The following is a 13,708-nucleotide window of genomic DNA, read 5'->3' on the forward strand; positions in this document are numbered from 1 at the left end:
GATCTCAGCACAGAGTGGGTAACATTGTAATAGATCTCAGCATAGAGGAGGTAATAGTGTAGTAGATCTCAGCATGGGGGATAACTACATCTCAGCTGCTGGACCACTGGGAATCCTGGCTCCATCAGCTTGACCTTCACGATCGCAGTGTGTATGTGTTTACATGTGTGTGTGTTGTATGTGTGCTGGTGTAAGTGCATGCATGCGAATGCACCCATGGATGTGTGTACGTACATGTGTGTATGCTTCCTTATATGTACGGAGGTACTCGCTGCTTTGTCCATGTGTGCATATGGGTGAGTGTGCATGTACCTGTGTGCACACATACATGTGCACTTATGTTCATGTGTGAATGTGTTTGTGCACACATACATGTACCGGTGTGGCATTATGCATGCCTGTGCACATGCATGTGTGTGGATGCATATATGACTTGTTAGCATGTACCCACATGTATGCATGTGTGTGCTTGTCCATTCTAATCGTGGTGGTTCTCAAGAGTGTACCTAGTGTTTGGTGGTTGGGGGAGCATTGTCCCCCCTTGTGTTCAGACGCTCGCTGGAGGTATGCAGACGCCTCACTGCCTGTGTGAGCCTGCCCTCGACCCAGGCTCATGGCGGAATCTCAGGGCTGTGCTTCCTCCTCATGGGGTCCTTGTGCTGTCGGAAGTGCTGTCTGCACTTCTTCTTGGTCACCCAGGTGTTGGTACCGGGCTTACTGTGAGGCTGCTCTGCTGGGTCGTTCCGCACAGTGCACGAGAGGCTTTGTGAGCAGGCTTTCCTGGCTTCCCCGAGCTCTCATCCCCAGGGTGGACTTCTCTTCCTTAATGCCCTGTCCCCTCTGGGACCCCTCTGGTCTCCTCCAGGACACACGCCTCTCAGAGAGGATTACGAGAGAAGCACAGAAATGTGCTGCGGGAGAGCACGGCTCATGTGGCACTGAGCTCACATCTCGAATATGTGACGTCACGTCTTAGTTTTAATCCTTGGCATCCCGAGTATGTAACGTCACACCTCAGTTTTAATCCTTGGCGTCCTGAGTATGTGACGTCACGCCTCAGTTTTAATCCTTGGCGTCCCGAGTATGTAACGTCACACCTCAGTTTTAATCCTTGGCGTCCCGAGTATGTGACGTCACACCTCAGTTTTAATCCTTGGCATCCTGAGTGTGTGACGTCACGCCTCAGTTTTAATCCTTGGCGTCCTGAGTATGTGACGTCACGCCTCAGTTTTAATCCTTGTTTTCATTGTACAATTTCATGTCAGGAAGAAGGAGCTCTAGAACCAGTGAGCAGAGTCTTTCCCCTAAAAAGGAATACAACTCTTGCTACAGTAAAGCTGAGAAGGAGCATGCCGGGAAACAGCTGGGTAAGGCTGTTTGAGGGGCAGCACCTGCGGTTGCTAAGCCTTTGCTTCCTAGTGACCCTTGAATGCATCGAGCTCGAGAGCAGTGGGCTGCCCAGCTCCTTCCTTTACCCTGCAGGTCCGATCCAGAGGGTGGGCCACACAGGGGCACAGTGACCACTGCCGATAAATCTCTGGCAGGAAAATGATATCGTGGGATGCTGGGGAGGGAGCTTTCTGGTCTCTGGGGAGGGGATGGCCAGACAGAAAACTGACGGGGATATAGAAGGACATGCAGATCCCAGGAATGGGCTGGACCAGGGCTGTGAACGGATGAGAACGATCCAGGTGGCATCGGCTCTTGGAGGGTGCTCAGTGGGAGCACTGCGCTGCTGACTTGGGGGTGGGCGAGGCGGAAGACCCGGCATCTGGAGATGACTTTGTTGGAGGGATACTGGGACAGAGGATGTCCTGAGGGCGGGGGAAGGAGGAACCTGGTAGGGGCCTTGGGGAGGGGGAACCTGTGGACATGTCTGCTGGCCCGAGTCACCCAGAATCTGAGGACCGACCACTGAGCTTGAGCGGACAGAGTCTGTTGGTGACCCTAGCCTAGGACCCTATAAACCGTACCTGTAGCAACCCCTGTCTACAGCCGGTGCAATGTTTTAATGTTTTGTTAACTATTTTATGTCAGGAAGAAAGGAAGATAATATTTCAGCTAAAATTTTAGACCCCATAGTGTCTGCGCTAAGTAATGAACCAGAGCCGGAAACCACAGCTTCAGAAACTGGTAAGAAAAATGTCTTCTCCTCAGGCCTCACCACTAGGATATGAATGAAGTGGTCACGACCAAAGCACTCATTTGTTGCTGTTGTTATGTGCCGTGGAGTCAGTTCTGACTCATAGTGACCCTGCACAGGGTTTCCGAGGCTGTTCATCTTTCTCCCGCAGAGCAGCTAAAGCACTCATAGCAAAGTATAAATGCAAATTATTCGTTGTTCTTTTTAAATGCTGTCTAGTCAGTTCCGAGCCATAGCAATCCTGTATAGGGTTTTTAAGGAGTGACTGGTGAGCTTGAACCACTGTCCTTGCGGTTCAAACAGCTTTGCAGTCCAGTACACTACCCCACAGCGCCACATCAGGACTCCTGAGTATCCATAGCCTGTTGTTAAGCGCCGTCGAGTTGGGTCTGGATTTCCAAGGATCAGCTGGTGGGTTTGAACTGCCGACCTTGTGGTTTGCAGTCCACTGCGGATCCTACAGTGTCCTGTTTGTAGTTAACATTATTTTTTGGTGTTCTAACTGCTTTACTGAAGGTCAGATGTTTAAAGCTGTGTGAAGGTCACAGGTGACCGATATCTTAACTTTCAAAGTTGCGTAACGAAGAACAGCTCAGTTTAAGTTAACCTTCACCTGCCTTTTTTATGGGTGGTGGTGGTGGTGGTGGTCCTGTTAAGAGTGATTGGTGGATTCGAACTGCTACCCTTGTGGTTCACAGCCCGGTGTTACCTCACAGAGCCACTGCATGCTTGCTCGTTAAGGTTTACACTAGTTCAAGGTGTGAGCTTCATCTTGCTGCCGGAATGTTGCCAATTGATGGGGCTGATGGGATGGAGGGTGTTTTTCATTTTGTATTTCCTCCCTCTCCTGGTTTGTTACATGGACACGGTGTCCTGCAGTAAAAGCTTTTGAAGTGTGTACTTAAGGCACAAGGGGCTCTGGTGGTTCAGCAGGTTAGGTGTGGGACTGGTAACTGCAAGGTTGGTGGTTCAAACCCACCAGTTGCGCCGTGAGAGGAAGACGAGGCTACCTGCTCCCACAAAGATCCACAGTCCCGGAAACCCTACCCAGAACACACTGGCTAGTTGCTCCCGCAGCTAGTTCCAGCTGGCCCATGGCCACTAGAAGCGCGCATTTGGAATTTGGAAAGGGAGGCCTTGCCGTTGAGTGTTAGTAATAGCTGTCCTCTGCGTCTCTGGGCGCCAAGCCTTCAGGCACATCACCAGCCGTCCGGACTGACTTTTCGAGGTGAGAAGCGGTAAGCACCCACCCGCCACCTTGGAGAACTCACATGTCTGAGGAGGGCTGCACCCAGGGTAACCTGTCTCAAGGGTCTCCGCCCCCCGCCGTACATATCGTGCTGAGCGGTCAGGATGATGGACCTCGTGGGCAGTGCAGTCCTCTCTGATGACAGTGCTTGTCCCTGAGTTGTCCTTGAGCCACATCCCTCAGCCAGGGGTTCCGGGAGACAGGGGATGGCTGGGGTGCCGCACTGGCCCCTTCAAACGTGGCACGGGACTGCGTTCTCGGAGCTGTGGGATTACCTGCCTTGGGAACAGGTATGATGAGGCACAAAGTGGTCGGCTTGTCAGAGACACAGCTAGGCATAAACCCTGCTTCCCTCGCCTCAGGTCACTGGGGAAGGAGGCTCCCAAACCCACCGCGTCTTGCCTCTTCTGGCCATAGCGACTGGTGGATTTGAACTGCTGATCTGTCTGCAGTCCAGTGCTGTACCTCTGTGCCACCAGAACTTCAGATTTGCCATAAAACCCACAAAACCAAATCCACAGCCATCGCGTCGACTCCGAGGCGTGGTGACCATACAGGACAGAGGCGAACTGTCCCATGGGGTTTCTGATACTGTCAGTCTTTATGGGAACAGACTGCCTCCTCCTTCTCCCTCAGAGCAGCCGCTGGGTTCAAACTGCTAACCTTTCCGTTAGCAGCCCATTGCCTAACCCACTGCACCCCCAAGGCTCCTCCAGGAGCACACAGTACCCCAAATCAGGAAAGCACAAAGCTCATTCTGATGAGGGATCCCAGGTTATTAGTTATTCAGAAAGAGATTGAGTGGTTTGGTGTCTCTCTACGTGTGGGCCCGACTGCCTTGTCGGGTCTCAGCTGAGCTCCCCTTACAGAGATGACAATGAGGCTGCTGCCCCCTGGTGGCCTCGAGCAGCGTTCTCCCACCACACACACCACACACAGTCCCCCGCCCGGACCCTTCTTCCCTGGCCTCCTGCTGCTTCACAAATGTCCTGCTAAAGCAGACCTGGTGCTCTGCAGTCAGGGCGCCTGGGTCTCTTGCTAAGTGATTTCCAGATCAGTGAGCCCCTTTATCCCGGTTGCTGTCCCTTAGCGCATCAGAGGACCTTCGGGGCCCACCATGATCCTGCTCTGTGTCACCGCTGTCGGCGGACAGGATGGCTGGCTGTTTGAAATTGCTTCCCGGCTAGCTAACTCCAGGGGCTGGTTTTCTTTCTCAAACCTGAGCTGATTCTTCTCATCCATCTTGTATTGCAAACTGTCAGTGTGGGCACTGTCAAAGTGTTCTGTCACGCGAAGTCCTATCTTGATTTTGCTTGACACCGCTTGTTTTGTTTTATTTATTGAACTTTTTCATTATAAAAAATATAAGCTAACACCCACATGGAGTCCTGGTTTGGCGCTGTAAGATAAGCACTGGATTGTTAACTGAGAGGTCGGCTGTTAAATCCACCACCCTGTCATTGGAAACCCTATACAGGGTCGCTATGAGTCGGAGCCAAGTCACTGGCACTTTACAACAACAGTGCACTTATACCTCCCACCTAGATTCACAAGTGGTGACACCTTGTCATAGTTACTTCTGTAGCTGTAGCTTCCTATGAACCATTTCAAAGTATATTCACAGCATCCTGATGCTTCACCTATATACATATTAGCATGCAGCTAAAAAAAACAAAAACAGAAAAAAGACACACCCCTTCATAGCCGCAAGATTGACTTCACACCTCGCAGAACGGCTATATTTTATACAAAGAACACGCACGTTATTCCGTTTTTGCAAACAGTACAGCCCCCTCTTGCGTGAGTTGTGAGTGTTTGATTTCTGTGACTGTACTGTCTACAGAATGTGCAGTATTATCCCTAATGGCCTCTAAGGCCCCAGGTTGTATTCGTCTATAGAATATGCAGTATTATCCCTAATAGCATCTAAGGCCCCAGGTTGTATTCGGATCACCCCCCCAGCATGTTTTCCATCTCCTTTTCTGCTCATTCCATGACCTTGAAGAGAGAGGTTGCCTGTCTTGTAGACTCAAGCGCCGCCTGGATTTTCTGATTGCCTCCCTCTGCTCCCCTCCACCCTCTGCTGTTTCCTGTCAGGACTTGACTCCGTGCGGTGAGACCTGGTACTGTGGGGGTCATGCTGTACACCCAGGATGCTCACTGTGTGTGTTTATGGGCGTGCCCAGCAGATGTGAAGACTGCCCGTTGGGAGAGGCGAGGTCCTCAGTCTCAACTCTGGCTGTTCCAGAGCTCAGGTGTCGACTTGAGGCAGTTGTGGTTTGCATAGAGCTCTGGCTACTGACGCTGCTTGGAGTGGTGTGTGGGCTGTCCATCTGGTGGATGAGGGTCATGGGTCCTGTTGGCCAGCACGGCATCCCCGTTCTTCCTTAGAGTCCACTCACTTAGCCGTAGGCCAGCTCATCATCGAAGCGGCAGAGAGCTTAGGGAATGGACTTGGGCCATCTTGATGATCGAGGCCCAGGGCCACAGCTGAGCAGCCCTCAGATACCAGGTATTTCCAAGCAACATGTTTTGCTACTTGATTTAAAAAAGTTTATTTATTTAAGTTATAGTTTGAGTGCCCGTTTTCTGTTCAGCAGTTGATATGCCATTTACTACATGATGGATTGATTTTTGGGGGATGGGGCTGACTGATAGTTGATTTTTTTCTGAAATTACGTGTATTATTTTCTTTGAAGCTGGTATTAGGCACACTGGTCAGTCTGCCCTCTGTGACTAGGACTTGTGCTGCCCACATAGTCTGTCCTGGCTTGTCTCTCTCTAGTACAGGGATCCGACTTTAGGAGCACTCACGTAAGAGTCCTTCGGAACTTGGAGAAGACAGACTCGTGCCCAGTGTGCTTGGCCTCCTGGGAACACAGAGATGACTCACAGTGGATGTGTAATTTCCTTACCAGGCCAGGGGCTATGCCAGAGCACAGGACATGCCGTAGACTGTCCAGTAAGATTTAAAAGAACATTAGTAAAGGATAAATAATGGGGCTGTTGACTTCGAAAGGTGAAGTTCTTCAACTGTTCAGCTGGATCTTATCTTGAGGTTGTCTTGTGAAACCTGCTAGTATTGGATGTTGATTCTGTAGATGACTAACTGCTTAAATCGCGCTGTTGCAGTGAGCATCTTCCTTGTAGATTGAGACAAACGTCTTTAAAGATATTGTCATATGCGTGCAGCTCTGGCACAAATAAAGCAGGTCCTTGATAGTTAATGACCGATGGATTTTGACAGAAGTGCTTTCTTTGGATAGTTTACAGATGTGTAGCAGTTGGTTTTAGGAACGACGAGTCTCCCAGGTTTTCCCCGAGAGCAGCGATGGACCCTTTAGTGAAGAGAGTAGTCGGCCAGCTCTGGGTCCAGCCATGGTCCCAAACCCGTTTCTCTAGCCCAGTCTTTCATCCCCTACACTTCTGGCTTTGGAGGCCTGGTGTGGTGCCGTGGGCTTATGCCCTGGACTGCAAAGTCATTTAAACCACAGGTTGGCTCACCAGCCACTCCTCAGAAACCCTATACAGGGTCACTGCGGGTCAGAATTGACTCCGTAGCACCTAACACAACAATAACAACTTGTAGCTTTCATAGAAAAATGATTTCATTTCTCAGGTATCTGATTTTTGTCTTGCCGTCCACTTTGGCCCGCCAGTCAGTAATCAGTGGCCAAGTATTTGAGACTCCTCAGTACGTGCAGGTAGTAGGCACACTGAACCCACTGAGTGCATTCTGACTCGTAGCGACCCTATAGGGTACAGCAGAACTGCCCCATGGGCTTCCCAGGGCTGTCAATCTTGGCAGAGGCAGACTGCCAACTCTTGTGGGTTTGAATCACTGACCTTTCATTTGGCAGCCAAGTGCTTTAACCTCTGCACTACCAGGGCTCCCTCAAGGATGGCATGTAGTGTCAAAGTGGCCTTCTCCTTTAGTTTACCCTGGCTGTAGTGGGGGGGCTGGTGGGGGTGGCGGCGTCAGGGAGCTCCCCCAGATGGTAAGCCTGGGGTCTGGCCTGCCTTGGCCGAGTAGGGAGGAAGTCCCGGCCTTGTGCCCTCGCAGGCTGCCTGTGGTCAGCTGGCATCGGAGCTGGCAGACCGAGATGGAGTCACAGCCTGAATGACCGACTTTGCCCTGTTTCACTTCAGGGTCAAGAGAAGCTCCTAGTCAGTCAGCTAGCGTCGCAGATAGTAGTTCAGCCACTCTGTGGTGTGAGAACGTCAAGGCCCAGCCCGCAGCGAAGCCGAAAGGTAAGAGGAGGGACCCCTCCCCACGCCTTTCCCAGAGAGCCAAGCGGCCCACCTGGGTCCAGCCTCCTGCTTACCTGGCAGATGGCGTGCTCTCGGCTCTTTGCATCAAATGGAGAAGGATCAGGGCCAGTGCAGGTCACGCCAGACTCCCACACCTGTGCCTCTGGAGACCTGGCCACCTGCCCCCAGGGACGGGACGTTAGTCAGCCCCAAGCTTGACCTTGACCAAAATGCTCCTCAGTGTTCAGCCAGACCCTGCTTGTGGCCTACTTTTTCTCAGCCTTTGTCTTTAAGACCCTGGAGCCCCTCCCAGGCTTGGTGGGTGGCCAAGTGTGTGGCGCCCCAGGAACTGGGCAGACAAAGCAAGTGACAGAGGCCAGCTCTGGTCAGCATGTGTGCTGGTGAGCGGGTTGCACGCCTGCCGCCTGTGACGAACAAATGGGATGCCAGAACCAGTGAGGGATGGCGTCTTTGGGGACTTGGCTGTGTGTGGCCCGGGAGTGTGGTGGGAGCTTTCTGGCTGTGGGACCTGCCTGAACCGCAGGAGAGAGGTGGCCGGTTTGTGCCCAGCCCTGGGGCCACGCTAGGGAGTCTGACACAAAAGGACAACCGTTGTTTAAGACTGTTATTGTCAAAAGTCCGAGAACAGGTTGTTACAGTGAAGAGACATCCTTTTATGGTTACCAGGGAGGGAGGGGAGGGAAGAATGACAGCCAGGAACACCCTTTGGGGCAGCTGTGCTTCGCCTGTGGCGTCACCGTGAGCTGGAACCCACTCGAGAGTCACACTGGCCACTGAGTGCTGGAAGCGTAGTCCAGATTGGAATAAGTTTTAATTGTAAAATTCACACCAGATTTCAAGGCCTTCCGATGAGGGGGCATTGAAAAGAGCACTCAAACTCAACTCGAGAGGCTCACAGAACATTCTAGAGATGATGAGATGAGGCGTGATGAGTCCCCAGGGTGTTGGTGCCGCTCCCCCAGCTGAGGGGAGGAAAGGTCTGGTCTGGAGCTGCGGGGTGCAGGTGGTACCTGCTGGTATCCTGTGTGCAGTGTCCCACAGGGCTGGAGCAGTGGGGAACAGGCTCCATGGGCCTGGCCAGCATGCAGTGGGTCCGAGGAGGGGTGGTTGCTGGGACTTGACACTAACAGGAGCGCAGACAGCACAGAAGGTGACCTGGGCCGGAGCGTCTCAGTGAGGAAGGTGCTGGTGGGCGGGAGTGGATGGGTCAGGGGCTGAGGACAGGGAGTGCCCACTGGCCAGGGTCCCCGTCCATGGGAGGAGAAGGTCTTCAGTCTGAGAATGCGTCTCTACATTTCCATCATCTCTGTGAGCGCTGCACGGACCTGCCAAAACCCAAAACCAAACCCAGTGCCGTCGAGTCATAGTGACTGTCCAGGGCAGAGATTGCCCATCTACTAACCCGCAGTCATGGAGGTTCTGAGGATGAGCTGGGGACTTGGAGTCCTGGGACCTGGGTCTGTGTCTCTGTCACACAAGGCAGCTTGTTAGGGAGGTACCTCTGCTGCCACCCCCAGGCCTCCACAGCCCTCTGTCTGTCCTTACCCCAAGGCCCAGCGCTGCCTGTCTCCATGTTATCCTCTCGAGGTGTTGTCTGGAATCTGTGTCCTCCAGGCCCCTGCTGACCACACTGTCCAGTTCCTTGGGCCCCAGGCCTGTCCTCAGTGCTGTCTGGTTGCTATGACCACTCCAGTGGGTGCCCGAACATGTCTCCTAGAGCCATCCTCTAGGGATAGTTTCCAGGGCTCTGGGGAGTCCCTTTCTATCTGTGTTTGGATCCCAGAATAACCCAGGTCCCTGGTGCTCAAGGTGTGCAGGGAGGCCATCCCAGGTGGGGGTGACTGTAACCAAGCAGATGCCTCATGCTATGGGGACCGGGCCCTACCCGCTTTCTGTAGGAGCTTAGTGCACCGAGTGGGCTCCAGTGTTCCCAGAGGCTAACAGAAAGCTTGCCCACCTCTGGTCTTGAGTGCCCCCCTGCAAGGGGACTTGAGATTCACCTCAGCCAGGGTCCTATTGCTCCCCAGAAAGTAGCCCATGGAGAAGCAGAGTCTTGGGGGAAGGGCTGTGTTTGAGATCAGACCCCTTCTACGTGGCTCATGCATTTTGTGCAGCTGGATGTTGTTTGCTTCCACCGGTCCTGAGAACGGCCTGCTGACAAGTGACTTGGTTGGTCCTGGCTGGCTCAGACTGCCATCACCCCTGGTGTGTGGGATTCGGTGTCTCCGTGCTTCCTGCTTTCATCAGCTGTCTTCTAAAACCGAGAGTTAATGTTATTGCCTGTAACACTCTCCTCCTTTGCTTTGTTTGGATTTGGCTTTGCTCTCTTTATTTTAACTGTTTGTTGTGACCTAACTGGGTGGTGGTGCACAGAGCAGACCAGTTGTGTGTATGTGTCCAGCAGGGTTAGCCTCCTGGCCGTGAATGCCGTCCCCACCTGCCGCATCACTCCTCCCGCGTCCTCCCGAGGCTCCTGCGGCAGGAACGTTTTGTGTGTTTGCACGTCTCTATCTCTGCAGACAGAGGCAGTGGGGCACTAGAGGCTAGGTCATGAAGAAATGGCCGTTTTTCCCCCCAATGTTGTTGTTGTTAAGTGCCGTTGAGTCGGTTCCGACCCATAGTGAGCCTGTACAGGGTTTCCGAGACTGTAAATCTTTACAGGAGCAGAAAGCCTCATCTTTCTCCCATGGAACAGCTGGTAGTCTCGAACTGCTGACTTTAAGGTTGGCAGCCCGATTCGTAACCACTATGTTACAAGAGCTCCTTCCCCCCTCAATAGCCACCCAAAATAATTTCTGTGTTTTCATAGTTCTGCTATGCTTATGTTATATTTTCTGACTCACTGACCCAAATACTAACTTTCTCTTGTGCTTTATTTTAGGGGACTCTGCCAGTGATGCAGGTAAGAAATGGCCGTAGGTAAGCAGGTACTGTATAAACAGATTGATATTTTGTATATTTATATAAAATGTATAAATTTATATTTTATACCATTGCATTGTACTCGTGAAATTAACTCAATTTAAGGAAACATAGCCTGACCATTGTTGCTATTAAGTGCTGTGGAGTTGGTTCCGGCCCAAAGCGACGCTGTATAGGGTTTCTGAGGAGTGGCTGGTGAACTTGAACTGCCCCCCTTTGTGCTTCAAACTGACCTTGCAGTCAACGTATTAACCCACAGCACTACACCAGGACTCCTGACCACACTAGTATAATATTTAATTTACATGTTTTATTCTAAAAGAATGCACTTCAGGTTTTTTCCTCAGAGTGTAAGTTATATTTTCAGTATTAAAATTCTGATTTATTTTGACTACACTCTAAAGTATTGTTGTTTTTGTTGTTAAGTGCCTTCGAGTCGGTTCTGAACCATAGCAACCCTGTATAGAGTTTCTGAGGAGCAGCTGGTGAGCTTGAACCACCAACGTTGAGTTCAAGCCGACTTTTCAGTCCAGTGCCTTAACCCACAGCGCCACACTAGGGCACCATACTCTAAAGTATTGTTGTATGAAGCTCTTTTATGTGGAAAAAATGGAATATGTTTAATTGTTTTAATGGTTTGGGCCTTTTAAATCAAAATGAAGAAAACTTTGCTCAGATTATAAAAATAGTGTGGTAAATAGCCAAAGTAAAAATAAAAACAACTTTAGATTTCAGAAAAACTGAAGAATGAAATGAAAGGTATTGATAATTCCACTATTCCTAACTTTCACGGGCATCCATCTGGAACCCCGGAAGCTCAGGGAGGAATGGGATGAAAAGATAATGGGATTTTTCTGTGAACATTTTGAATTTGAGATTAAAAGACAATGGAATTTTTCTACCAACAGGCCCCGTGTATGTCTACGTAATTATTAGATACATTTTCATACGATATTGATAATATATTAAAATGGTGGTGGTGTGCCGTGGAGTCGGTTCCGACTCACAACGACCCTGCACAGGGTTTCTGAGGCTGTAAATCTTTACGGGAGCAGAAAGTCTCATCTTTCTCTCGTGGAACGGCTGGTAGTTTTGAACTACTGACCTTGTGGTTAGCAGCCCGATTTGTAACCACCACGCTGCCGAGCTCCTTATATGAAAATGGTGACTTTGCATCAAAAACGCCTACCATATGACCGTACAGTAATTTACTCAGCAGTCACCCCTTGTTGACCACTAGAGGGTGATGATGTGATTGACACACACATGTTTACACACATGTCCATTTGCCCTCTTGGGCCATACTTCTGTTATGTGAAGTTGCTGAGCTGTCTGACAGAACCTAAAAGGTTTCTGAACAGTTGAACGGGTTTGGGTTTCAAGCTTGGGGGTCGTGCCTTTCTTCACCAAATTCAGTTATCTAACTGGTTTGTTTTGTCTTATCAAAGTGAGAAAATAGCTCATGGATAGGTTGGCGTCTCTTCAAGCACTTACTGGTTGTTTGTGTTTCTTCCCTGGTGAATTGCTGATTGAATTGCCACTGTGTGTTTAGAAAGAGATGTAGGACCCGCTGTCCAGGAGAAGTCCGAGGCAGTAGAGAATTCAGAAGTCCCGAATGAGCTGTCATCCAACCTCAGGTCCGTGGCTTGGGGACCATCACCTTGGAAAACAAAACACACCTGGGGCATGGTCACTGTGTTTCCTATGTCTTACTTCATGCTCAGGGTCAGTCATGAGGAAATGTTTGTACGAAGAGAGGAGAAACAGTCAGTACGAAGGGGCTTCCAAAAATTCCTAGAAAATGGAATGAAAAGATCATGGTGCTTTTGCACGAACTTTGTGAAGCCCACTCGTATCATTTCCCTGTACCTGAGATGTATGTCCAGTACCCGTGAGTGGCTTCTAAGTCATAGTGACTAAGAACATTCTAGAGGCGTGGGGAAGGCCGTGATTATGGCAGTACTACATCATGGGTGTTTTCATTACTGATAGTCGGTGTTTTTCATACCTTGAAGTACCTAGAAATGTAAGATTACAAGTAGGTGCTTCAAAAGTGTGTTGGACACTGGACCTCTCTTCACATTCTGCAGCAGGACAGTGTAGGAATGAGTGGTCTCTCATGTCCATTTTGAAATGTGTCACTTCTGCTCTTCAATGATTTGGACTTTAGGAGGATACCTCGGCCTGGGAGCGCCAGACCAGCTCCTCCCCGTGTCAAACGACCGGAAAGCGCGGAGGTGTTACCTGTTGACAGGTGAGGCTGGCTTGGTGGTGGTGGTGGGGTTCTAGCCTGAGGGTTGTTGGGAAAGTGAATGATCCTACATTCTCTCTCATGCGGGAGGTGACGAGCGAGTCCTTGGGGCTCCCTGGTGTGTCGGTGAATGGTGTGTATGTGTGTGTCAGGAATGTTGGAAGTGGAGAAGGGTCATTGTCGAGCAGCAGGATTTGTCGTTGTTTGTGTCTGGGTCAATTCCAACTCTTGGCGACCCCGTGTGTGTAGGATTGGACTGGCCTTCAAAGTGGTTTTCAAGGCTGTGAGCTTTCGGAAGCAGATCGCCACACCTGCCTTCCGAGGAGCCTCTGTTGAGGTTTGAACTGCAAACCTTTCAGTGAATAGTTGAATGTTTAATTATAAGCAGCACCCAGGGAAGAGCAGCGTGACAGATATAACTAGTGTCATTGGATTGTACCAGTGAAGAAGGTTAACCAGGCAAATGATTGGTCACATCTCTCTGTAACACACACATACAAACACGAACACGAGGCATCGGTGTCTATGCCGATTCATGGAAGTGAAAAGCGTGGTCAGTGGTTGAGGATGAAAAGAATCAGGTTACACCCTCACCTCAAACCAAGATCCACTTCAGATGAAAGAGAAACCAGTATGTGCAGTCCTGTACAAGCAAACCTTGAAACTGTGTGAGGAAAATGTTTCAGTGTGTTTCTCTGACATCGAGATCGATGTTCTAATTATTAAAAACTAAAGACAAGAATAGCAACAGGGAAACAGAAGCTTTTCAAGGTTAATTACACAAAGAGTCAAAGCTAAAGCTTGTGACAAGTCACTGAGAATATCAGCACAGGCTGCAATTTAGAGTAAATTACAGTGACATACAAGAAGT

The 13,708-nt window shown here is 50.3% G+C and overlaps 1 protein-coding gene across 1 annotated transcript in view; it reads left to right on the forward strand.

Annotated features, from left to right (window-relative positions):
- The window catches only part of TRAF3IP1 (TNF receptor-associated factor 3 interacting protein 1), an 83,064-nt gene that overhangs the window by 47,102 nt on the left and 22,254 nt on the right, over positions 1-13,708 (forward strand). The window contains exons 8-12 of the mRNA XM_006866825.1: positions 2,038-2,133; positions 7,542-7,643; positions 10,546-10,566; positions 12,139-12,223; positions 12,757-12,840. Coding sequence (XP_006866887.1) covers positions 2,038-2,133; positions 7,542-7,643; positions 10,546-10,566; positions 12,139-12,223; positions 12,757-12,840 — 388 coding nt within the window. The remainder of the gene's footprint in view (positions 1-2,037; positions 2,134-7,541; positions 7,644-10,545; positions 10,567-12,138; positions 12,224-12,756; positions 12,841-13,708) is intronic.

The sequence above is a fragment of the Chrysochloris asiatica genome, unplaced genomic scaffold, assembly GCF_000296735.1.
Source record: "Chrysochloris asiatica unplaced genomic scaffold, ChrAsi1.0 scaffold00096, whole genome shotgun sequence".
Classification (NCBI taxonomy): domain Eukaryota; kingdom Metazoa; phylum Chordata; class Mammalia; order Afrosoricida; family Chrysochloridae; genus Chrysochloris; species Chrysochloris asiatica.